The 27,630-nt window shown below is 40.9% G+C and overlaps 1 protein-coding gene across 1 annotated transcript in view; it reads left to right on the forward strand.

Annotated features, from left to right (window-relative positions):
• The window catches only part of csmd3b (CUB and Sushi multiple domains 3b), a 470,660-nt gene that overhangs the window by 141,758 nt on the left and 301,272 nt on the right, over positions 1–27,630 (forward strand). The window contains exon 3 of the mRNA XM_061742392.1: positions 7,485–7,597. Coding sequence (XP_061598376.1) covers positions 7,485–7,597 — 113 coding nt within the window. The remainder of the gene's footprint in view (positions 1–7,484; positions 7,598–27,630) is intronic.

Raw genomic sequence — 27,630 nt, forward strand, 5'->3', positions numbered from 1 at the left:
CTGCGGTTGTTGTCTTGTAGTTTTATTCTCTCTGGTCACGCTTGCTCCCACCAATGCAGGGGAGGCAGATGTGACTAGTTTACTGCTTATGGTCATGCAACTTGCCGCGGCATGTCATGCATGATCAATTAATGCAGACAGCGCGGTGCCATGAAAGCGGGTTGTGATTGGTTGTCGTGCACTTTGCTGCAGCATGTTTTGCACGTGATCGAGAAAGTAGACCCACAGCTGATCACCGTGATCGAACTTAATTTGATCGCGATCACAAATCGAGATCGTTTAATCGCCCAGCCCTAGTCTGAGGTACTTAAAGGGGACCTATTATGAAAAACACGTTTTCTCTTGCTTTAACATATATAAAGTGGTCTCCCCTCAGCCTGCCAACTCAGAGAAGTAGGAAAGCAACCAAATTCTGCAGTGTGATTCTGCTCTCGTCGTTACGTAATGACGGGAGCGATGCGTGAAACCACGCCCACAACTAACTCTGGCCGGAACAACAACAACTCCGCCGGCCCGAGCTTCCGCCATTTTCTACGCGTCATTCAGACAGCCAATCAGCACAGAGCCTCATTATCATAGCCTCCCCGCCCACACAGAATCCCGCATAGAGAATGAGGTTAGAGAATGGGAAGATAAAGACATGGCTCAGAGGCTGAATTTCTAATTTATTTAGCAAAAAACAGCAAAAGCTTGTTTTTAAGACATTCAAGGCCTGTTTAAAATAGGTATTAGATGCCATAATAGGTCCCCTTTAATGTAGGTCAACATTAAGTCCTCTGATCTGATGGAAATGACGGTATGTATATGCATCAATGTGCATCTACCATCAATTATTTTTTTTCAACATTCTATCTTATCTCCGTTCTCCATATATTTCTGTAACGACTGCCCCCGTCTATCCTGACAATGCTCTTTTAAATGCCATTAGACACATCCACTCTATCTTTACCTATCTACAAAATACAGGTGGGTGCACTTTAAAACTTATACACCAATCCTCTATCAATTTGTGCATCTTCCATTCTATGGATTGGTGTGCTTGTTGTCTCCTTCACGTTAGTCAGGATGAATGGTGAGTGAAAGGCTAGCCAGCAGTCTAAGCAAGCTTTGGCTCAGGGGGGGCAGCGCTGGCTATCTATCTAACTGCCTGAAAGAGACAGAGAATCTGAGAGAGACATTAGGAAGTGGCAGTTGTGTGTTCACTACATTAATCATACAAAAGTGGACCCAACAACTCATTCTCGAACAATGAAAGGAAACTTTTTTTACAACCCAGGTTATGAGCATGAGGGTGCACAGCATAATGTAAATAAACTGCACAAATGTGAAGAAGCCACTTATGCTGAAAGGTTTTACAGTAACGGATGCTGCATTCAGAGATCTTTTCAGGGCTTTGGCCGTTTCAATGATACAATGCCAAAGCAGATAGCGTAAATGTAACAGCAGCATGGCTGCATTGAACAAAAGTGGCTGGACTAGAGTCTAGACCTTCCACTCATTGAAATTTAGGGTGTAAATATCAAAGTGCTAAGTGTCTGAAACTTTATTTCAAGCAATAATGAGGAACAAAAAAAAAGTCATAATTCAAGAAGCTTGAGTACCAAATCGTTGAAGATTTTAAGCAGATGATGCTTCATTCTTCAGGTGTTATTGATAGATCAACATAATGATAATAATAATAGGACGCATTATGTTGTCTGCGATTATGAACTGGGTCTTTGCAGTCCATTAGTCGAGTCTCAAGATATTTCTCCTGGATCCTTGGGATCTGACACAAGGGCTAATCCATTTCTCAACCCCAGCCAGAGGGTCTCTCCTCGGGGGTGCAGAGATACCATCAATGGCCCTTGTCACTTTCAGGTATCCGAAACGGATGTATTCCATGATGCAGCACATAAGGATTTATCATCCCTGGACATCACAGGCATGCTGAAAGGGATTTGGAGGCATGGCTGCTTACACTGCTGGATGCCACTAAGGGTGACATAGCGTGCCCTGAACACAGACGTTTGTCCTCAAGCACGTTGGTGAGACTCGTAAAATAATGTATCTCCTGGCAGAAGTGAGTTTCCTCCATTCTTTCAGTCCCATGTCAGTGCCTGTCCATTCAAGCGTCTGTTTGTGAGGTTGATGAGGTCTCCTCGTGTGTGTGACTCATTTCTTATGTGCTTTTAAAGGCTATAGAGTCAGTGCTTTGTAAATTCAATTCATGGTTAAATATAAATGTTTAATGTTAAACCAACAGATACTAAATGTGAAATAAGTTAGACGTTCCCTGTGAATATGGGCTCAGTTGCTAACATCGCCATGGTTCACAGGATTCCTGTTTGGCCTTGCTCCTTTGTATCCTCATGTGTATTATTCTGTGTTATGTGCTGGTTTTTTGGCTGTATCTCTTAGCCTGTGCTTCTGAATTCATGAGTGTGACTAATTTAATGGATGGCATGCCATCCTAGTCAAGGACCCTCCCACACCACACCTCCACCCCCAGCCTTTACTGACATAAATACACAGGTACACACAGTGTTCAGAAAGAGTAGAAAATGATTTACAAGACACATCAGTGACTATTGACCACATGTACTGTAACCTGAAGAATGACTGTGTGTGTGTGTGTGTGTGTGTGTGTGTGTGTGTGTGTGTGTGTGTGTGTGTGTGTGTGTGTGTGTGTGTGTGTGTGTGCGCGTGTGCGTGTGCGTGTGCCACTCAGCCTAGTGTTGTTAATCAATCACTCAGTGCAGACCCTGAACTTTGAACACCAGTGAAGGAAATAGATTTAGTGGATGTAGAGGGATGGAGCACAAAATAACGGGAACATTATTCATTTATGTTTTTAATCACTTCTAATACAATATTTCATTTCCATGAATATATTGTGTAAAAAAACATCTATTTAATTAGTTTAGTTAAGTTGTTTGATTTTGGGTGTTTGTAATGATGATTTGGTACTAAAGCGGTTAATTGAAATAGCCTTAAAATGTTTCTTCCTGATAAAAGTGAGCATGGCGTCCTTGCGCATGTGGCCATTTGTCATGAGTCAGGAGCAGTGCCAGGAACTGTGGGCCCTGTTCAGGGCCATCGAGTTCCTACAAGAAACAGCTAATGAACAAAATGGACACAGTTGCCATGACTACCCACCCATCACGCAAATTAAACATTAGGAGCTTGATGTTTAGAAAAAACAACAAGAACACTTTTGTGTCAACCCCCTCAAATATGCGGGTAAGTAAACAGAACTGGGAGCAAAACAACTTTATTAATACGACACATTTCAAGCACAGACACATTTCTGACTGCTTTACATAGACATATGGTTGAAAATAATAAAGATATATTCCCTCAACCCTGGGATCATCTAATAAATACTTCACTAGACTGCTATAACTTCCCTCTACTTATATTCTCTCTTACTTTCTCAGTACTTTCAAGTCTAGTGCTCTCCACCACCATCATCCTGCATTACATCTTCCTTTCTGCCACGAGGACAGATGTCTCTATAAACATGAAGCATACAAGACTGATATGAGCTTCCCGACCTGCCATTAGGCCAACTTCACAGTTTTTAAGCTTATTTCAGATTCAACTTCTACAGATGGTTGGTTGGAAATAACTTGCAATAAATTGCAAGTGCATGGACTCCTTTTTTTTCACGTACTCAGGAACATAATGAGATGTGATAGGAGAAGATAATGAGGGGCCTAACAAAGCTCCATTCCCTGTGGTGGTTTGAAGCTGAAGATCACAAGATTCATGATTTGTGATGATTGTATCCATTAAACTGCAAACTGTGCATGTAATGCAGGTAAATCTTAGTTTGAGGGGGGGTACATGTAAAAAAGAACTCGATACCTTGTACGTGGAGAGAGATGTATTTCCATAATTGGCTATCAGGGACCATTTGATTGATGGGATTGATTTTGAAAGGAAAGGATGTGTTCTACAGCAGAATATCAAGACGGAAACCTCAGTCTTACTATGGATCTCTCTGTGACCTTCACAGACACTGAACCAGTGTAATGGCGTCAATTCATCGCCAAATATATTGGGGAATCAAAACACAAAATCTGAGATTCGAAACCGAGGATGTTTAACCAAGAAATCAAAATCTGTAACCGGAAATGCTACCATCTTTTTGTCTCCAACATTTCTAAGACCATCTCTTTTTTTGAACCATCTTTGTCAGTCGCGCGTTTTCTTTTTGCTTTCATATCAGTGCTGGGTAGGTCTATGGTGGGAGAGTGGGACATAACTGACGTCTAGTAGCTCATGACTCAGTACCTTATGTAAGTTCTTAAAATCCTCCACAACCTTTAACCTCTTACCTCTTACAGAGCTGCCACTTACCTCTCTAAGAGGTAAGTTATTAATGTTGTTAACAACTTCTTCATTAATAATGAAGAAGGACGGACAACTTACCTCCGCTTGCTACTCTACGATGGCTAATTTTATCCTTACTCTGACATTGACGCGAGGCGCTACTATATCTACGATTGAAGTCATTCCAGAATTGCAACTGCGTAAAGAAATAGAACAACTGAGAAAAACGGTTTGAAAATGGAGAGAAAAAATAGTTTGACCCGGAAAGATGATTGCACTCTTGGTTACAGAGTAACAAAAACGAGAAAAAAAAAATCCTACAGATACAATAGGGCCTTCGCACTGTCAGTGCTCGGGCCCTAATCAAAATAATTAATAAATAAAAACTCCCCTGGTGGGTTGTTCTCAAGTTACGTGATCAACAAACCCCTCCCGCGACCCGCCAACCCAGGTTAGTTCTGTTTATATTAGAACATTAGATCTAACCCGCGGCTAAGCACTACCCTCGGAGGCTACCCCCCTACAAGGAGCACACGGCAGCGCCTTAACAGCGGGGTATCCACCATAGGAAAAGGGGGTTCACGTTTTTGATTTTGTAACAAAAATCTCTTGGTAGACTTCCAAACATCAACAACCACAGGGGGTAGTCACGGTTAGGAGGCAGGGTGCATCCTGAACAGACGCCATGCATTACATTTGTAACAAAAAAGTGCATGGTAGCATTCAAACATTAGCCTTTGGCTGGTAGACCTCTGTGAATGCATATATTCATGTAAAAGAAGGATTTTCATTGTTGGTTCCTGGGACCCCCTGCTGTGCATGCGTTACATGTTTCCCCTACTCCAGGACTGCATGGGTCAACTCATTATCACACACCGTGGAGGCCTGATCACGATTCATTACCACTAATTTGAATCACATGTTGGAGCATGGAATGATCTAACACATGCACAGCAGGCAATCCCCAGGAAAAGGACCAGGGAACACAGCTGTACGAAAGTGTTTGTCAGATGATCAAATGACTATTAACTGCAAGTGCATGATGAAACGATGTGAAAATAGGAGAAACTTCATTCAAAAGGAAAAATAAATAAACCGATGAAAACAACTAAGTGAATGTGAGGGTTCTTATTAGACACAGTGTGTGTGACTGTTACATAAATTTGATATGGCAGGTTTGAATTTATGATTTACTACTTCAAAATGTTTTGGCTTAGCAGAATGTCATTTGAAAGAAGCCACATGAACATGAGCTCAAACACAATTATATTTGTAATTACGGAAAAATGCAGTTCATATTCAGATGTGGTGTAATTTGTTTTCGTTGACACAGTTTCTGTTTTCCCAATGAATAAAGTAAAGAAGGGAGGCAAAGAGGAGGGAGACAAGTAACAAGAAATGCAAATACAAGAAGTTGGAGTGATACTTGAGGGGTCAGGGATTGGGTCAGCATCAACCATGTAATTCATACAGCAACAAACTTCAGCACACATTCACACATACAAACTTTATTGAGGGTCTCACAGGGTCTCAACACTGCTTGTTTAATGGTTAGAGAGTGGTAAGTAAACATATCCTGAGACAAGCAAGGAAGTGAATAAACAGCATTCAACTTTAGCACCCAATTCAGTGTTTCCCTCTTGTAAATACTTCAATAGGTTGCCTCACTTTTTATTTTTTTGTGCTAAATTAGCTTTCATATGCTGTCATCTGTGCTTGCGGTATACTGGAAGTTTTGTGCCAGCTTTCCAAACTACAGGTTAATATTCACATTTATAAAGATCTGTGAGGTGAAAGTGACCTTCTAAGTGAATGCTAGTGAGGAATAAAAACTTCCACCTCCTCAACGTCTTACAAAAACAGACACATTTGTTATGTTGGACCAATCAGATAAAACTACATATTTCCACTGGTCTGTTGAGCCAAAACCACAAGGAATAGTCAATTTCTTTCGCCTCATTTGTCTTCCTCAGGGGTGGTTTTAAGCCGTTTTTGACATGTGGTTTGATGTTTGGTTTGCTAGGATGCACTCTGGGAAATGAACATCTTCCATCGAGGAAGTTATTGTATTGATTTAGCTATGTTCAAGTGTGTTTGTGCTTAAGCTGAGAGGCGCTCCGATGAGAATCAGCTGAGTCAATATTGTTGTGCCAACGTGTTTAGAAGGGCTTAAAGCATGTCAAAATGGTCTGCAACATTTCTAAGACCTGAATAAATAAATGGCTTAATCAATATTGCACCGAGGTTAGCCGTTGATGTTCACCTCTTGTGCGCTACCAAAAGATCAAGCATGTTCATATCCTTCCCTTCTAAATATAGCTTCTTTCTCCACCTGTCAATTTGCACCTATAAATAAACATATAAGGAGAATATTAATTTCAGTATCTTAATCCATATTCTGCAACTAATGATTACATCAGGACTATAAATGATAAATTGTTTTTAGCTACATTATGGTATCTCACTGCTGCTTTGTCTGTAATTCCACTTTGAGGCGTGAGGACACAATAAGCAGCTAAATGTTTGGTGGATGTAAGTTCAAATTAAAGCTGCAAGCAGCGATGAACGGGCCCTCGCACTCATTTTGACTGAGAAAAGTAATGCCTGTCGTCGCAGGATCGAGACGCACATTTTGATGTATATTGCGCCAAAATGACACGATTAATTCAAAACGGCCGACTTCCTGTTCGGTTTCGGCCATGGCGCCAAGAGACTTTTCTTTAAGTTGTGACATGATACAGGTGTGTACAGATTTCCGTGCATGTACGTCAAACCGTATTGTGGGGCTTGAGGCACAAAGTTTTCTAGGGGGCGCTGTTGAGCCATTAGGCCACGCCCAGTAATGCAAACCATTAAATATCAAATTTTTCGCCAGGCCTGGCTTGTGTGCAAAATTTGGTGACTTTTTGGGTACATTTAGGGGGCAAAAAGGCCCTCATTTTATCGGAAGAAGGAAAAAAACAAGGAAAAGAATTCCTACAGATACAATAGGGCCTTCGCACTGTCAGTGCTCGGGCCCTAATTAAAGAGGAGTAAAAATGAATAATAAAATTGTTTAACCTTTTCCTGCTTATTCAGAAAAGTTGGCATATCTGTTCATTATACTGTAAGTGAATGCAGTGTTTTCCATGTTTTTCATGTTTTCCATGTTTTCCATGTCCCTACAGGTTAACAGGCTTCCAGGTTCCTCCTCCTGTCACCAGTACAGGAAACGTCTTCTCTCTGAGGTTGACCAGTGACTTTGCCGTCTCTGCTCATGGTTTCAAGCTCAACTATGAAGGTCAGATTTCTGTTTGTATTGTTATTTACTGTGTCTGGTTTGGATTGTAAAGAACATGTGGGCTGTTTTTTATATATGAGGAGGCATAGAAAAGCATAGAAAAGCACAAATAGTTCCATAGTTTGGTGGGAACAATGGGTATATGAGAAGGAAAGATGGTCGTAAGAGAATAAAAGAACTCATACAACCTTGAAAATATAAGGTTGTAATTTATAGTTTCATGACAAAATTCCTCTATTCCCAACTTCACAGAAATAGCAAACGAGAGGTTTTTGAGATGTTGAAAGCTTCTAGAGATTCTGAACTGAGGCCATTCTTTTTTATTTTATTTTCCTACTTAGCAGAAATATGAACTGCACAGTCATGATGGATGAATCTCTTCAACAAGGCCGCATGTCGTACTTGGTAAATGCAGAAAGAAAGGAAGGCATGGACCGTCATGATGAGAATGAGCTTGTTGGGGCTGCAGAACAGACTTTTACGGTGATTTCAGCACATTTCAGCAATGCATAAAGCTAGGGGGCTTTTTTTGCTTATTGCAGATGTAACTGAAGTGTCTCCTTTTGGGCCTATGTAAACATTACGCTGCACCGTTTACAGATGAAAGAAAAGAAATGACTCATTGAAGTCTTGGCTAAAATTAGACGTCTGTATGCTCCATCTCAGGATTCAAGGTTAGAAAATGAAAAGAAAACAAGACTGTGATACCCTGAACATAGCCGTTTGTTCTGGGGTGTTAAACAAGAGAAGCACAAAGCTGCTCACCAGAGGTGTGCACATGGCACTGTGACGATAAAAAAAAACCCAGTGCACTCGTTCACTGAGCACATTGTTAACATGTCAACAGCTTACAAACATGGCTAAGCTGCGCCAGTCACATGGTTCACTTATATATCTGATTCACGGGGCTGTGTACAGTCACGCTCGGTGTAAGACATTAGTCAATGAAGGGCTTTTAACATAGCAGTTAAATAGATGGTGCAGATGGACAATAAATGATTTAGATGTTGTCAAATGAATGCTGAATGAACAAGTATTTTGTATGTCGATGCAGTATTAATACAGAAAATGAATTATTGATCATACTGAATGTATTAAGTCCAGATTCATCCTGGTCTCACAGGCATACCTGAGATAGTGAGAAGCGATTACACATCTTTGTGTACTTAAATGGAGCTTAAAAAGCCTGCTGTTACCACCAAAACACCCTGATTCAGAGCCGACGTGGTTACGTTCCTGTGCTGCAGCGAAACGGTGTCGAAGGTGTCGAGGATGGGATGTGGGGGGTTTAATGATTCTCATTTTAGCTTCAGCGCCGTCATGCGCAGCAGCTGCAGAGAGCACACATGAGCAAGACTGCAACTGCTCGTCATCTGCAGTTTCAGTGTGTGATGTGAGGTAACCATCAGGATAACGAGGTTGAGCTAAAATGAACAGCCCTGATATTTATTGGTCATCATGTTGATCTCTGATCAGCATCAACGCACCTTTCGATTGTAACCTGTGTGCACGTGAAGTAAGCTTTCTGGCTACAACTGTTCCAGTCTAAGGTCTTCTCTTTAAAATCATATTAACAATTGATTACACAAATGTTATGATTTATGGTCATGACCAAAGGCAGAGGTTTTTGCAGACCGAAGCATTGCAACAAAGCCGTCAGCTCCGTCAGCTAAATACAGACTCACAGCTGCGACGCCATTTAGCAGCTCTATGCAGGTGGTGTGAGACGAGTGTGAGGAAACCCTTGTTCAGTTCCTCTGGGTTCTTTATATTATTACTATCATAAAAATATGTTGCTGTTTGAATGATGTCCATGTGAACCTTTGAAACGTCTGGGACAGAACTCAACATTTCAGTAAAACAGTCTGACCCAGGGCAGAGGACAGTCTGAACTGAGTCATATAACCTGATACCCAACGGGTGATAGTGCACGTACATTTTACAAGTAAGTTCAATGAAACCGGGAGGTAATTTGAATTTTGGATGAGGGTGAAGAAATATGCTACCTTTGTGCTACAGACTGTTAAATACTAGGCTCTGTGTAAATGTTACTGTTATTCATGTACTCAGCTTTCCCTCCAAGGGTTTAGAGTAACTTGCACATTTCTCTCCAGCCTTTACTGCTCCAAATACATGATAAAAAAACCCATTTCATAATTTTGTGAAACCCTAAATCTTTTTTTTTCAACTGGAACTTCTGACCCAAGTTACCAGTAGCTGTGAAACCCTGTAACCAGCTGAAACTGGTTCTCACACAGATAGAAGTGTATTTATGTGGCATGGACATCTGATGGATCTATTGAGCTGAGTTATGACAGCAAGACATTGTATTTATGTTTAAATTTCTGCAAATGTTATGTCTGGACTAAGAATTTCAGATTGGGGGGGGGGGGGGATCTGTGTTAGTTGTATGTTGAAGCCAATTTATTCGTTGGCACAACTTTTGGACTAGCTGCTTGGCCGTACGTCCCATGTGATTTTGTGTCTATAGATGTGAAATGGAAGGAGTTTGCAGGGGGTGACGGCGTCCAGGGGACTCGTCTGTTGACACAAGCAGCTGTTTACCTCTCACTCTGTGTGTGTGTGTGTGTGTGTGTGTGTGTGTGTGTGTGTGTGTGTGTGTGTGTGTGTGTGTGTGTGTGTGTGTGTGTGTGTGTGTGTGTGTGTGTGTAGCAGAGGGAGAGACCGGGGGACAGTGGAGACAGGGGGGGGAGAGGGACAATGGAAACAGTGGTGACGGAGGAGACAGTAGAAACAGTGGAGCAGAGGAAGACAGATGAGACATATGAGACAGTGGAAGACAGATGACACAAAGGAGACAAAGCAGACAGTAAAAAAGAGGACACAGATGAGACAGTGGGGACAAAGGAGACAGTGGAGAAGAGGAGACAGAGAAGACATATGAGACAGTGGAGACATAGGAGACAGAGCAAACAGTAGAAAAGAGGACACAGATGAGACAGTGGGGACAGATGAGACAAAGGAGACAGAGGAGACAGTAGAAAAGAGGACACAGATGAGACAGTGGGGACAGATGAGACAAAGGAGACAGAGGAGACAGTAGAAAAGAGGACACAGATGAGACAGTGGGGACAGATGAGACAAAGGAGATAGAGGAGACAGTAGAAAAGAGGACACAGTGGGGACAGAATAGAAAGTGGAGACAGGTGAGACAAAGGGGACAGAGAAGACATATGAGACAGGGGAGACTGTGGAGACAGGAGAGAGAGGGGGCAATGCAAACAGTGGAAAAAGAGGAGACAGGGAAGACATGGAGACAGTGGAGAAGGTGGAAGAAAATTCAAACAGAGGATACAGTGGGGAGAGAGGACACCAATGAGACAATGGGGACAGTGGAGACAGTGGAGTACAAAGGCGTTTGCAGAGCAACAACATGCTGCTGTTGCTCCGTCTCTGACCATCATCTTCTCCTACTGTCCACAGCAGAGAGCAGGGCTGTAAATCCATGCAAGGAATAATCCAATCGTGTGCAGACAAATCTTGGCAAGCCATCCGTGGCTCATGTAATCCTTCTGCCTAATTGGTTACTGGAGGCATTTCAAATATTACATTTTTTGAAGTGCTCTGGAAGCAGTAATACAGCTTCATGAAATGAATGAGTGAAAATACCTCCTTATTGTTTCCAGTGATGGAGTTGGTGATTCTGGTTCCAACTCATATTTATTTATTTATTAATTAAAACAGATATTTTCAACTATAAAGAGTATAAATTCCAGAAATTGCAGGCTAAATTACAGAGGGGGGATGTCTGGACACTACAACTGAAATACACGTTGCTTCACATTATTTACAGATAATTCTTGGACGTGGGAGTTTAGTTGACCTTTGCAACGAGTAATCAGTGGGTGACTTGATGCCTCAAGTTAGAGATAGGACATCATCTAAGAGCAGGAAGATAACAGGAATGAGAATACCTGGGCATCAGCAGAACCCTCATGGAGACCAAACCTTGCAGGCATCCCACGCACGTCAAGCTAAGTGTGCACCCTGGAGCAGAGTCACATGATGCCCGGGGCCATTTTACATCACACCTGGCCAAGAAATGCCTTGGGACGCTCGGATCATAAGAGCGGAAATAGTTGGAGGTAGCCGGTGGGGGAGGAAAACGTCTGGACTCCTCTTGCCTGTTGCAACTTGCTGCTTGTATGGATTGCTTAATAATATATTTATATACTACAAAGTATCAGTTCTGAGATTTTTCTTTTTTTTTTTCCAAACTTGTATCCGCATCATGTAATTGGATGCAGAAAGTAATAATGATAGTGTGAGTGAGGCACTTAACTTTCCCTGGACAATTCTCTTAAAACTGATGTGTCACTTTGGATGAATTATAGTCCTTAATTGATTCCAAGATTTTTTTTTTATCACAACAATAACACTGTTGGCTGTATTTGATTCCAAAACATCCTGGCAGAATGCCTAGCAGAATAGTCTGGCTCGTCCCACCGCACATTATTCTCTACTTTCCTTTTATATAGATAAACAAAAACACACCTAAAATTGTCTTTGCTGCTCAAAAGAGTTTTTTTTTTCTTTTAATTTCCAGCACAAAAGAAGAAGTTGTGGCAAGCCACTGCATTGCTATGTCTCACATACTGTAAAATGTTTTCAGGTCGAACAAATGTGCTCAGGATGCAGTCTCTGGTCTAGGGTATCTATGTTCTAATTTATTTAATGTACCCACCCCGGTGGCTGACCTGCTGTTACGCAAAGTCATCTGCATTTGGTGACTACAAGGGTGCTAAAAAAATAAAAAATGTTGAAAAATGTAGGGCCGACATTGGAAAAATGAGTTTGGGGTCCTTATTTGGGTTTGATTTGACCTGTTCTCTTTTTCACTCGTTCACTGGTGAAATTCAGCGGTCTGAAAATGCCATCTGTCTGATTTATGTAGATGCTAAAGGTTTCAAACCTAGTTCTAAGACATGCCGCCCGAGGGACTTATCTGTGCTTGAATATGCTTCACACATACAAGTGGACTTCTGAAAACATCTTAGAAAAGCATTTGTACTTGCCAGATTGATGCACTAAAATCAAGAACCTCAAGCGGTAGGTGAAATTTGGCTGTGACATGAGGTATCTTTGTTTTTATGTGTGTCTGTAGATGTTTGGAGCTTTGTTTGGAGCTCTACAGATCTGAGAAGGAACGGTACTTCTCATCATAGCCTGGACGAATTACTGGTTGCGAGACATGTAGGACTCAACGCTCCTTGAGCTGAAGAGGATGAACTCTGATATGAAATAAAGTCGACAGGCTGTAACCTCCGCCATAAGTGAATGATACCCCCATTCATGCAACATTCATTTAGACGCACGCATGTATCCAGAGACACAGGCATGTGAGCAACACTGACACTCAAATATACAATACACAGGCAGCTGCAGAGCTCCCTCATGTAGTCATTTGTTTCAGAACATGGAGCAGATAGCATGTTCTCTGTCCTAGAACATGCTGCTGTGTGCCTAACAAGTCAGCAGAGATTTCACCTCTCTTCTCTCATCCTCACATTTTCTCTAGTTCCTCGAGTCTAGATGATTTTCCTTTCTCCACAACAACAGTATTTTCACCCATTTTTTATGTTTCTTGTACAGAAGAGAAATACACTTGTGTTGGCTTCATTAAGATTGAGCCGTCACATAGCACCTGGAGAGAACGCGTGCACAAAGCCTAATAACAGAGAAAACACAGCCAATATACCTTATGACTTGACTTGACTTATGTCATTTTTAGTTTGGTAGGTGGGAGGAGAATCAACAGGTTTCCACATGGTCCTACAAAGACAAATCAACAAACAAGTTATGCACCTTGGCTTTCTTTGATAGGCGTGATTTCCACCAGGGAGTTATTCAACTGCTAACATTGGTCTTAATTAAGGAAGATAAGAAGAAGGACAATGTTTTCAATCTCTTCATGCATGAACTTGTATCTGTTTTGCTGGTGTGTAGTTTACAGACACACAGAACCACTTCTTCAAAGTGTTTGGGAGCTTTCATGGTGAGAGGTCAGAGGCGTCGTTGGAGTCTGCTTACTTTTGCTTACTCATTTAGTTCTGCAGCCAGTCCAGTGACCTTGTGAGTGTCTCATCCTGGCTCTCGTCTGTCCTGACATATGAGTTAGGCTTAGCTTTTCTTTGAAAAAGCTTGTGGACATTTCTCTTGAAAAGAAAGGAAAAAATTGTTATTTTCTGAAAAGGGGTAAACAGTCTTTTCAATGAGCTCAAGATCATATTCTGATGAATGTAAACACAACCACAGCATTTGATTGAACTGAATTCTGTGGAAAAACAGCTATTATTTAATTGTCGTGTTTCATTAACCAGATTTACGCAAAAACCCAAATATTGAAAAAGAGAACTTGTAATGGAAACGGCTCTGATTAAATAAAAAAACCTCCCCAACAGTACAAAAACCAGAGACCCGTTTTTTTGTGCATCTGCATGTCTCTGGCAGCGCTGGATGTGACGTAGTCGATCAATCTAAAATCATCAAAATTTAGTTCCCAGCTGTTTTTGACCTCACACCATCCAATCGTTATCGTTTTCTCCTGAAAGATCATCTGAATGATCATCCGGTGACTTCATCCGCAGACTATCTTCTTAACAGCGGTAGCGGCAGTGGCAATAATCCTTTTGAGACTAAAGATGTTTTCGTCCATCTTCCTCAAAGTCCAGATTTTCTTTGTCGTTGTTTTGAAGAGATGTTTGCAGGACGAGATACGGTGAGTTAAGGAGAGAGAACTAGGAGAGAAACACCGACCCCCCGCAGCGCTACCTTTATTACAAGTTTAGAGTTTGGCTTTTATTTTGTGAAAAAGTCTAATGGATGAGGAATAAGTTTTGTAATGTTTTCCTTTTTGTTGTTGTTGCAATTTGACAGCTAAACCTGATGAAAACATTTTTAGGCCTTGTAGTAGAGTGGATGTGAGACTTTTCAAACATCCAGAAAGTTTGACGTGTCAAAAAAATTGACCTGTAATACCAAATGGACAATTTGAGAATTGTGTCCTCTGGCTCTCTAGAACAGTGGAATGAATAAACACTGTGGTCCTCTTTGATGCAGCGGCATTGAAGCACTTAATTGCTCTCCGCACTATCAGCAGGTGAACATAAAAGTCTTTGACAAGCTATGGTAACTGAATATCCTGTCCCCTGGACTTTATAATAACTCAGCATTGATAAGGATATGCCAGTCAGAGGAGTTAAACAAGTCATAACGTGCAGTTTTCGCACCGAGGAGTCTGAGCCGACCGCTAGATCCACTGCTATTCAAACCAAACAATAAATCTCACCTTGCATCCATATTTAGAGATCCCGGATGAGCGTTCTACTATCCGTTCCTCTGGGTCGTTTCAGTCAATCAGCTTTTGCTGATTGATTTCGACTTTAGTCCCTCTAACTTGAACATGATCTGAATATAAAAGGGACGTTTATTTGTGTGTGTTTTAAGTGAGAGGTGCATGTTGCACAGGTGTTTTCTGTGATTGTGCATCTGCAGGCATCTGTGCATGCATTAGGATGTGACCGAGGCTGTGGCTGCTCTGATCTGTATCAAAGAGACCTGAGGGTACTGCCAATGTCCACCCCACTCTCTCTCTGTCTGTGTCTGTCCACCCTTCATCTTTTCTCTCTTTTCTTTTTCCCTTTAGGTAATTCAGTCTTTCTTTCCTTGCCTCATTTCTATTCTGTTCAATTCATTGAATCCAGGTCAGATATACTTTCACAGGGAAGAAAAGGTGACCTCCCAGTGATGTTGACTGAAGGAAATACATCAATAATTGGATCTTAAACTTGATCCTGCATGTAGAAAATACGTTATATTTCATATCTATGGAGTCTTTAAAAAAAACCTTGAAATATACCTTTGTCATTTCAAATGTGTTCAGTGTCCACATGCTGTACATTCTTGTCTTCCTTTCTCACCGACCTTCAGATGGTGAAACATGCATTACACGTTTTTGGCTCAGTTCTTTGTTAAACATGAAGGTGTGCTTTTGACATACTGTACATCGCTATGACTTACCTCATCCATTTAAAAAACAAAGGGAACACGGCGGTCCTGACCCAGCAGAAAAGTCGTTTCTACGGCGCTGCACTGATGAATGTGTTTGCATGTGCATCTGTGTTTGCCTGGTTGTAATGTGCAAGCTTTCTTACTATCCGTTCCCCTGTGTACAAGGCACATACAGTATGTGTGAAGTATCTGAGACTTGGGAGCACAGAGAAGCAATGAGGAGAAGGCTAGGAGAAAATAGAACAGAAAAAATGAAGAGAATGAACAAAATAATTTGAAGAAAAAGAACAAAAACAAAGGAGGGGACAGAAGAGGAGTTCCCAGGGACATTCATTACGCTACCTTTCTCCCCTCAACTGTTGCCAGTTTTGTCCTCAATCTGAGCAATTCTGCTATGCGGTTTCCGATCCCTGACCGGTTGTCTTCGAGATCATGGCCCTGTACCCCACTTCCATGATTGGACTTGAGTATTTCGTTGGAGCACCTCTTCTTCAGCTAGAATTCAACCACCATAGAGACCATTCTGGCTTTCAGCCTGGGTGATTGTCGTACTTTCAGACCACCAAGCCTCATGCCAAACCACTCTTCATAAAACCTGTGGTGACATCCCAGAGGGCTCGTCCAGTTAGTGTTAGAGAAAATCCTCACATAAAAATAGCCTGACTTGACATATTACCTTAACGTTACAGAGTTTTAACGTGCCCCAGCCTCCTTAGAGTATACACGTGCCGAGAACATCAAACAAAGGCATTGATCACCACTACACTATTTACATCTGCTTTACTAGAACCTTGATGTCACGGCGATTAAACTCTTCAGATTAACATATAAGATCTAGGACTTCTCAAGGTTACATCCCATCGTCAAAAGAAAGTTACATCAGCCGATTATCTGGATTATTGTATATAATTAATTATATCAGACAAAATAGCTGCCAAGACTCTCAGTCTTGAGCCTTGATAGAGTCCACACGATGTATCAATTTGATGTCTAGATAATGTAATTACAGTTAAGAGCTGCCAAAACTATTTGTGTCTGGGTGGACATCACATTACAAAACGACCATATAAGACAAAATTAAGGGAAGTATTGATAGAATCTACTACTTGAGTGATACATTTACTTGAGGCTTTCAGATATTTTATTTCCTGCGCTGGATTAACCCAACATAAAAGATAATTCAGAGTCATTCGCAGTTATCAGTTTCTCACAACTGAATCTTGTAATCAGACTAAAGTGTAAAGTCTTTTAGTACTCAGGGTAGATTACATGGAATATGACAGGTAAAGAAATGCAGCAGATGACATATTGACCTCGTATCTGAATGATATTAAAAGCCATTGTGATAGATTTATAGAGGAAAGCTGCCATTCTCTTCCAAGCTGGGACAGGATAGAAATTACATTGTGATATATTGATTTGATATCCAGGTCTGGCCACCTGACTAAAGTATAGGCTATCCCGGTCCATTGTTAATGTGAATGTGTGATGAAGACGTGTGCCTTTCTGCTGCAGTTACGTGTATGTGTGCGCACGCCGCATGTGAGCGGGCGTTTATGATAATAGGCCACCTGGCATATGTCAATCCATTATTCAGCTTTATATGGGTTAGCCAGTCAAATGGGCTCGCTTCAGGGTCTCCACCATTGCTTGTCCGATCAGCTCCCCACGCCAAACGAGAAGAAATTTCAACTGACTGCCATAACCGGAAACATTTGTCTGGTCATGCTGACGCACACATACTTGATGCCATGAGTTAGATGGCACTGGGAGGCAGATAGAGAACTGCCACCGAAGTGCCGCTGATGTCTAAAAGATGGATCCCACCAGCAAATGTCATTATTTCACGGAAACTCGTAGGGTTTTCTAAAAAAAATGAACTTATTGATTGTTTAACCCTTGTACTGTCTTTGGGTCAAAATGACCTAATTCTCCTCTCCTTCTTTCCTCCTGCTCTCTCCTTCCTTCTCCCTTCCTTCCTTCCTTCCTTCCTTCCTTCCTTCCTTCCTTCCTTCCTTCCTTCCTTCCTTCCTTCCTTCCTTCCTTCCTTCCTTCCTTCCTTCCTTCCTTCCTTCCTTCCTCCCTCCCTTCCTTCCTTCCTTCCTTCCTTTCTTCCTTTCTTCCTTCTTTTTTCCCTTTCCTTCCTTCTTTCCTCCTGCTCTCTCCTTCCTTCTCCCTCCCTACCTTCCTTCCTTCCTTCCTTCCTTCCTTCTCCCTTCCTTCCTTCCTTCCTTCCTTTCTTCCTTCTTTTTTCCCTTCCTTCCTTCTTTCCTCCTGCTCTCTCCTTCCTTCCTTCCTTCCTTCCTTCCTTCCTTCCTTCCTTCCTTCCTTCCTTCCTTCCTTCCTTCCTTCCTTCCTTCCTTCCTTCCTCCCCTCCTTCCTTCCTTCCTTCCTCCCTTCCTTCCTTCCTTCCTTCCTTCCTCCCTTTCTTCCTTTCTTCCTTCTTTTTTCCCTTTCCTTCCTTCTTTCCTCCTGCTCTCTCCTTCCTTCCTTCCTTCCTTCCTTCCTTCCTTCCTTCCTTCCTTCCTTCCTTCCTTCCTTCCTTCCTTCCTTCCTTCCTTCCTTCCTTCCTTCTTTCTTTCCTCCCTCCCTTACTCCCTTACTCCCTTATTTCCTTCCTTATTTTCTTCCTTCTTTTTTCCCTTCCTTCCTTCTTTCCTCCTGCTCTCTCCTTCCTTCCTTCCTTCCTTCCTTCCTTCCTTCCTTCCTTCCTTCCTTCCTTCCTTCTTTCCTCCCTTCTTCCCTTCCTCCTTCCTTGACCCGGAGACAGCACAAGGGTTAAACGTCAATCAGTGGTGTGTTTTTCTGTCAGCATATGTTGCTATTTTTAGTTCCCTCTACTTTTATTACCTTCACTTTAGTGTTTTAAAAACAACTATAAAGCAGTATAATGTACTGTGACACATTTCACAACACTACTGTTTAGCTGTGAGTCGTTGGATGCTTTCTTATTTTCTAATAGCATTATTATAGCTGTATTTTCTGAGAAGAATCTTTAATGAAAATGTTCATGCAATAAATTGTTGTGCATGAAGCAGTACTTACAATATACATGGGGAGGGACCACCGAGTAGGATGGGGGTGTAGATGACCATCACAAGGAGACACAGAGGAAATCTGAGCTGAATCAATAAGGTATGTGTCAGTCCCAAAGACTGAATGAAGTCATGTGACCCCCTTGGTTTCTGAAGAGTGATTTTGAAGCCTCTTTTTCTTCGTACTTTCTTCGAGCTGACTGTCAATCAGTCATAGAAATAAATTTATTGTTTCATATAAACTCTTCTGAATTGTCAAACCCCCCCACCACCCCTCGAGTTGTCATGGATGTTAAATCAAATGACTGAGACCAAAACAATATTTTGAAGCGGGCTGTGAATATGTTGATTTTTGTTGATTTTTGATTTTGATTTTTGATTGGCTTCAAAGGCGATTCGGTCTTCAGCTGCCAGTTGAGGAATCTTACTTCCATATGAGACTCAACCTGGAAGTTGGCTGATGGTTGGTCAGCCCCTGGTGTAAGACACAATGAAGTTCTCCTCTAGTGGGGCAAAGTGGTATTACAACACTATATGTACTGTATATGCCGTAATGTGGTCAGAAGTGGTAGTGGTACATAGAAGGCTATAGCGTTTCCATGCTGGTCTTTTTAATACTTTGGTTTCTTCACAGTCAGCCGGGATATTGTTTACTAGTTGTATTCCTATTGATCGAGCACGTTTTTAACCTACCCCGGAAACAACAGCCATAAACACTTTCTAAACCACAGCTCTAAGGAACATGGCATTTCAAAGATCCCGGCTCTGCCCAGTGTAAAGAATACAGATGTATATGCCGAGTGTAAACATCGTATCAGTTTATTTCTTTATGTCAACTACAGACATTTCAAGGCACTTCACAACACATTTAAGCATTTTCAAAGAAAGTTTAATCAAATAAAGTCCCATTCAGTAAAATTACTATATCTAAATATATTCAAATTAAATCCAGTTCATTTTAATTATTTAGATTTTACAATGAAGTCTCTATATAATACCAGTTCATACCGTGCAGCCTTGCCAAGGAAGCCAGTGGTTTGGATCTTCTTATAAGCGTTTTCTGTAATAATGTTTTACTTTATTGTCATTTTTGAAATCAAATGAAATTTTATTTCACTTTTTTTATTTTTATTTATGTGGCGGATATGAGAATTTTGCCTCGGGGGATGTTTATCTCTGTGTTTACAGATAGTTACAATAATTGTATTTTTTTTCAATGATGAAAACAACTATTGCTTTTCAAAGAGAATCCCTGGTGCACCATCAAATGTTACTGAAGCAACATGAAATACATGTAAAGAGAATGTCATGTGTCGTGAGGGAGTGCTCAGAGGGTAGGGTTGCTGGGTCGTGTTGATGTTAGATTGTACAAAACAGGATGATGATGAGAAGGCAAATGGAAAAAAGAGATTAAAGGGAGCAGATGAAATGGATTGAAACAACTGAAACATGACTGGGTCCTGATGTTTATATCATGAAATATACTGCAGCATTAAAGCTGACACAACCTTTTACATTTTGAAATAACTTCAATAACAGCACGTTTGAGAGCTTGTCTTTATGATCTCATGTAACCTGTACTTCAGGTTTTATGTCAGATGGACAAAACATTCAGCTAAATCTGTAGGAATTGTTTTTGTAAAGACGAGGCTTTGGATGCCGATCCTTGCTCAACCGTAGTGACAAAGAAAGTCTGCAAGGTAGAACCTGTTAATGTATGTGCTTAAAGGGTCCTGGTATCTGTCAGTCAGCTTCCCAAGAGTCTCTTGATGTTAAATTTAATAAGTCATGGTACAGTAACCACAGCCATTAGATATCGCACACGGTGGCTCATGAATGCACAAGGATACCGTAGCTATCTTGCTCACCTCAACCTTGGGACAAAGCAACACACAGATTAGATCAGCACAGGAATGATACCATATTCCTCTCAAACACACGCTTACAAATGTAGCCTGTGTGTATTCATTAAGTGCAGTATAGAGCACCTCATATTTGTCCTTGACAAGATATACACTTTGAGAATGACGGGCGCTAGAGGTAATAGTCTGTACATAGGTTACCAGCTAATGCTTCATTAACCACTTAACACTATTAACCTTGTATTGACACCATTGGAGTGTACTTACTAGGAATCGGTTTGTTTAAGGGCAGGTGAAAGGTTTCTCTGAAGGTAGTGGAGATCAACGATAACACAATGCCCTGCTAGTAACCCCCTTGAGACAGCAATGCTCATTACAGCAGGAATGAACATGGGTTCACAGTCTAAATAAGCTCATTATACCAACTTAATTTAAGGAATCTTACATCTGTGTGGACATTAATGGAAGCATCACCCCTATCTAAGTGCAACAAACACAGCATGGTCTCCAGTTCACGTTATCACAAGTTAGGTGTGTAGCGTGACGTTGGATAACAAAACTGAATATGTATGTTTTTCGGCATATTTGAGTGCTCACCAATCCACAGAGTCAAAGATTGGGAAGCTCTGAAAACAGCTTTGTAGATGGTAAACGTTAATAGTCATTTCATACTTTCTTACTCAAGCAGTTGGAAATAGAATAGAATTCTTTTAAAGAATTTCACCTCTTTCAGCTTTTCTCCTGAGGGGTTGCTGCAGCGGATCATCTGTTTCCATCTTATCCTGTCTTCCGCATCTTCCTCCATCACACAACCAACTGCATATCTTTTAAACAATAGAATAAATACAAAGGAACAAAAAAGGGTGTTTGAAAAGAAAAGAAAAGTCAAATAGGGCAATATTCATGAGGACACAAACACAGCAACGGCACTCCTATATAGGCAGTTCTGTTCAGTCTCTACTAAGAAATGTATTTTCTTTTTAAAAATATGTATTTTTACCACGCCTCTTACTCGATGTGTATGGTCTCATATTCATGTGTCACAATGCAGCTTTAGCAGACTGACAATGATGTCAGACACGTAATGATTTCCTTGTGTCTTTCAACCTCCTGAGGCCTTATGACCGGTTATTGATCTGAGCAGTTAGCATTCACACCTTTTAATTAATACTGACGCATTATGTGTGCACGCGAATGCAAGCACAGAAGAAACACATCTACAGTCAAGATGAATAGTGAAGAGAGGAGGTGTGAGAAGAGATAAGAATAGCTGGAGAATTGAATTTGTGAAAGCAGAACAGTGACGAAAGACACTGAAACCCCCTGATGTAAGACACTAATGGTAAAACAGGATTTTTTTTGTATACTTAGTTTTGATCTCAGAAGCAATCTTGCTTTCATTCATTGCTAAAAATACAAAAGCTCTACCTCTGTATCCAATGTTTTGCCTGATACGGCGGACATGATGAAAATGAGTCTGTCTAGCATACACAGTTTACCTGCATCAAAGTAATCAATCACTGGGCTTGCAGACAAATGTATTACCTAGCTGAAACTCCTGAAGCATTTTCTTTATGATGATCATTTTAATATAATAAATCCCCCTGTTATACTGGACTTATTCAAACCAACTTCTTGATCGTGTCCAATGGAGCCCGTTTGCTCAGGTATTCAACAGTGGGTCCCCTATTTGGTCTGTCCCAACAGCTGTGACCTGTTGCAGTAGACCCCCAACCCTATCCAGGACAACTAGTGAGAGAAGGGGTAGTGTTTGGTATTTCCCTTTTCCCTTATAGGTGTGCGAGTCTAATGAGGTTCTGTTGGCAGGATGTCTTTAGGTGAAAGTCTAGTGGTTTACTGACCCGGGCTTGAGAGAAAAATTGATCACAGCATCAAAGGCCTGCACACATAGATACGAACTGGTGCAGAAACCATTCATGCACCTGCAGTAACTTGTAATGTGTCAGTGACATGTTCTCGCACACAAACTGGTGACATGAAGGTAAAGAGCACATTCTGTATTTGACATCTCTGTATCTCTTTGGGCACTTTTTGAGTACAGCCATCATCTCCTTTTTCAATTGATGCAGGAAAATTGCATGACTGGAAAAAAGTACGTCTTTTCATCTTTCAGTCATTCATGGATATTCCCTTTGCAAAAATGAGATAAATGTAAGGATTGGGTTGAATTGTAGTCTTCCTCCAGAATGATTAACTTGTTTCACACAGCCAGATTATATCGAATTTTAACTTAGCTAAGTTTTAAGAACTTTTCAGGCATGAGTAGCCTTATCAATCTGTTGAAGCATTGGCATTCAGTCAGTGGTCACATTCCCAATAATAGTTCTCACACTGTAGTCAAAAGCCCCAGTGCACGTAGGAGTTGCACAAGACTGGAAAGTAATTTAAGTGACATACATCATTAAAACATAGCATCTTTAGACCGAAGCAACTAAAGATGGTTCATTTCTATTTGAAAAATCCTTCTGTGGCCCAGATAGCGAAGAATCTTTGGCCCAAACATGAATGTTGTCACAGTTTGGTTATTCAGTTTGTGTTTTATCATCTGCCCTGATCGTCTGCACCTGTGTCTCGTTAACCCTTCTGTATATCTGGTCTTGTCTTTCCCTTGCTCCCTGCTGGTCCGTACTGTTTCTTCCCTTAATGTTCCCTGTAAGGCTTTTTGGTTTTTGGCTTGTCTTTTCCTTTTTGTCAACCCTGCTAAGCAGCACTTTTCTTTGACTTAAGTTAATAAATCACCATCCTTGGAACTCCTGCCTCCTGGCTCTCCTGCATTTGGGACCTATCTACAACTCAAGGTTACAAATGTAATCCGCAGGTTGGTTTATTTTGGCCAATATTTAACTTCGACTCACTTTGAGTACCACACCTTGCCCTCACAACAGTTTGCTGGATTCCATGTCAAAACGAGCTCATGCAACTCAGATTTGGCACAATTCAGTTTAGGCCCACATAGCAGTTGTTACTGCCATAACCAAGTCATTAGTGCCAAAAGTAGCCAAATTAGACTTAAACGTATCTGCTTTCTGAGGAGGGTTTAATGTTACTACTGTAATTAGAATAAATTAACCTGGGTAAACCACAATCTTTTATTTCTCAAGAGAACAGTTCATATCTGCTACATAGTCCTGGGTCTTCCCTAAAGCTTCTGACCCATGGGACATGTCCACTACACTTGCCCAAATGCCTAATTTCACCTCTAATAATGGCTTAACTGTTGGCCTCAGGTAGAGCCCCCCACCCCCACTCCCAGAGGAAAATGATTTCAGCTGCCTGGACTGTATTCATGGACAGTTTTTGGTCCCACTCCAATGTTAATGACTATAAATGTGATTTAGATTATAGATTGGAAATTGTCTTCATTGTGAAGTGAGCACAGCATCATTTAGATCATGGTAATTTTCAAATGCTTGAGTCAGGGCAACTGGACTTGAAGACGTTTCATCTTCCATTGAGAGCTGGTGATGCATTCTATGTGGTAGGTGCAACTCCTTCTGGATGGAAGGTGAAACATCTTCAAGAACAAAGAAAAGGGAATTCAGTTGCCTTACTTCAAGCTTGAGTGCACGGCTTGAGTGCACGGCTTTTGTTCTCACATGAAAATACAAGTCTCTCAAAGCTTCTCTCTAACGTGAAAAAGCCACTCTGTTCCCGTCCTTCAACCACAGCTGGAGTGGTGAGAGAATGGAACTCAGTTTTTGACTTGGACTTCATCACACTGGAGTGTTTCATTTAAAATATTAAATTTATTTTTTTTAAATGGCTACAACACTCTTGAATAATTGAGAAACAATAATATGACTAGTCCAAAATCATCATATCAAGTACAAGATTAAAATGTACATAGACAATTTTCTTCCACTACATATTAGGTGATAGCAGTGTAATTATTTTCCTCTAGCCTACAATTTCCAGTTTAGTTTACCTGTACCTTCATTTAAAGCGTTAATAGCAACAGTGAAGTATTTATAAGTACTGATTAATGTTGAAATTACTCTTTGATTGGAAACCAATTACATGGCTAAAGTTGAGATACCCATGCATGTTATTTTCCTTCACGCTTATTTTAGAATTGAATTTCATAATGATCTTGTCTATGGAAGTTATGACTAAATATGTCTCTGGCTTGGTCCATTAAGAGCAAATTAAGAAACCATTGCATCTTGGCAAGATGATTACAATACATGAATTGTGCTAGCATTATGGAAGTTACAGCTTCACCAACGATGCTGCAGGGGGTCATTTGGACTGTCTCAAAAAGTCTTTTTGCCAACCGTTCCTCTTGGTTGAATTTGGATGTTGATAGTTGGAGGTGGCAGGAACTTTAAAGACAATGCAAGTCATAAAACAAGCAGGCAATCACCCTGTTGATCATGTTTTGTTTGGTATCAGTGGAGAACCATTGTTGGTTAACTATGAGCTTATGAACAACGCAGGGGAAACTTCCCTTGTCACGCAGGGGCTTGACTTTCACTTTCACTCGCTCTTTTTGCAGTGAGGAGTACATTTTTCTGTTTCTCCTAAAGTATAATCTTTAATTGGTTCGTCAGCAATATTTTACAATTTATCCTATAAAATGCTTTAGCATAGAAGGTGTCACTTTATTTTTTTAAATAATGGTGCATATCTAAATGGTGCCATTATTCCTTCCATTTTAAAATAAAAGCACCCAGTCGAGCAGAATAATCCATGTTATCCCGTCTTGTGTTATTGTTGAGCTGGCATAGTGAAAATTTGAGGAAATAGCATGAATTTGGATATTTTACCTGGCAGCTTTGTATCAAGTTTTTGTCAGTGCAGAGGGAAATACAGTGGACATGCTGTGGATAGAGTTATGTTTTATAGATGAGTAGCACCAAAAAAAAAAGCTTCTCGACCAGAACGTTTTCTCCAAGAGCAGATGGTAACGTGGACTGAGATGATCTGAGATGACACAGGTACACCTTTCCAACTGCCGTCGTCGACTTTTCTTATTTGTGCATAATCTTTTACTGAAAATGTTTGAAGTCTGATGTAACATCAAGGAGCCTTTTAAATGTTTGTTTGTTAAAAAAAATGAACACATCTGTCCTACAGCTGCATTTGAAAGCCTTTGACATTATTTTAATGCACATCAAAAGCAAACAAAAGTTTGAACACAAAACTGCCTAAAGTTTAATATGAACACATTAATGTACGTGATAAGAGTAAATCAATGAGGAAAAAAGGAAGCATGAACAGAACAGTAGAGTATGTGGAGAAGGCCACCCTTTTGAGTTATTCTAATACTTTTAAAGTAGTGAATTACCTACCAATGAACCAAAGTTACACCTGTAAGGTGTATGTACAGTAAAACCAAAAGGCTCACAACTCAGGCCCAGGTAGCTAACTGCTAGTTGGACAACAATAAATGATGTACTTTCCACCAAATATTTCTCTAAAACTTGGTATTTAAAACGTATCGTAGGAGCGATATAAAACTAGGCTGTAGTCACTTTAACGCTGCGGTGTTAGAAAGCATGTCAAACCTTAGATACATCCTTACACTTGATGAAATTTACACTGAGAGGGTAAGCTTTAATTTAAATAGTGTTAAAATTACACTGATTACAAGCTTTGACTCCTCTGACATTGGTTTGGTATATTTGTGTGTTTTCCTTTTTGTTTCCCTCGCAGGGTGTTGAGGGTGTTGACCTCTGATAGCCACGTTATTAATTGGTAATTAATCTGTGATTCTACACAGTATTACCAACTTGAATATTTGCACAACTCAGGTCATCAAATCACATGAAGTTTTTCTTAACATAAGTCCTTAACAGGTTTATGACAACGGGTCCAATGTTGAATGAATCAGCCTGACAGGCACGTTGACAGCAGGTGAGATCTTTTATAGATCACCTGTCTGTACTGAGCTCAAGGCCGTCCTATTACACTCACTATAAACCTTGTGTTTTTATGGTATATGTTTGGAGTGTTATTTAATTCCTTTTTCTTATCAGGTTTAGTCACAGGAAATCCATAAAGATGTTGTCTTCTAACAGAATCTGTGTTGTCTGTTCAAGCGTTTCGGCGTATATTCTTCCCATGCACAGACACAAGTTCATCTTTTATAAAAGTTACTGCTGACTGAGGTGTAAAACCTCCAGACTCGATGAGTTATCCTGCTCCTTTGCCTCACCTTCCATTTCTGTTTTGCTCTCTGTGTCGTCACTGCCCCCCCCCTTTCCTCCAGTCTGTCATGTCATCTGTCTCACTAACTCAGAAAGCAAGGCTGCATTCTCTTCTTTGTCTGCCACTTTACCGTTCACACACTCACAGGCATCTCACTTCTTCTTCTCTGTCCCTCGTGCTCCTTGTACTTAGACTCAGCTTTAATTGCTCAGCTAGGGAGAAGTAAAAGCCAGGTAAATGGTTATGGGTGCAAACATGCGCGATAGTAAGAATAGCTCCAGTTTCTCCTCTGCATGCAGGCCTTGCTGCGGCCCAATATGCTGACGTGCGTATATGTGTGCAGATGACAAATGCAGATAGTGCTACAGATGGCCCATAAAAGCAGCAGCTTGTAATGAAGCAACTGAGACTGAAATCATGGTTATGGTAAACCGGGGAGAGGGAATGAGGTAGGAAAAGAAAGGTGGAGATGGATTGAGATAGAGACAGAGGATGAGAGGGAGAGAGACTGAAGAGCTGTGGAGGAAGTGTGAGTATGAGAAAATAAATAACAGCTAGCAGACAGTAATAAACCACGGGAAGTACTTTGTTGTAGCTCTTGGTTATGGAATAAACTGGTGTAATGAAACTTTGTGAAATATACAGAGTGAAGAAAGGAATGGGGGCTTTAGGGCAAAGTTGATAAAACACTCTTGATGGAAATGAAAGGAAGGGGGGGGGGAAAGCTAGAAAGAGGTTAAAACCTGCACTCCTCCCCCAGTGGCAATCAAGTACTGCTCCGAGGGAGAGCCTGTTAAAGCCCTTCAATAGAAGGAGTTAGCCCTGACTTTCCCTCAAGCAACACCTGGTAAGTGGGACTTCATGAAGAAAAAAAAAAGGTTTCTTACAACAGGCTCCACACCGTGGAGCTGAGAAGGTACTGCTAGGTAACTTG

Source organism: Cololabis saira, chromosome 15, assembly GCF_033807715.1.
Source record: "Cololabis saira isolate AMF1-May2022 chromosome 15, fColSai1.1, whole genome shotgun sequence".
NCBI lineage: Eukaryota > Metazoa > Chordata > Actinopteri > Beloniformes > Belonidae > Cololabis > Cololabis saira.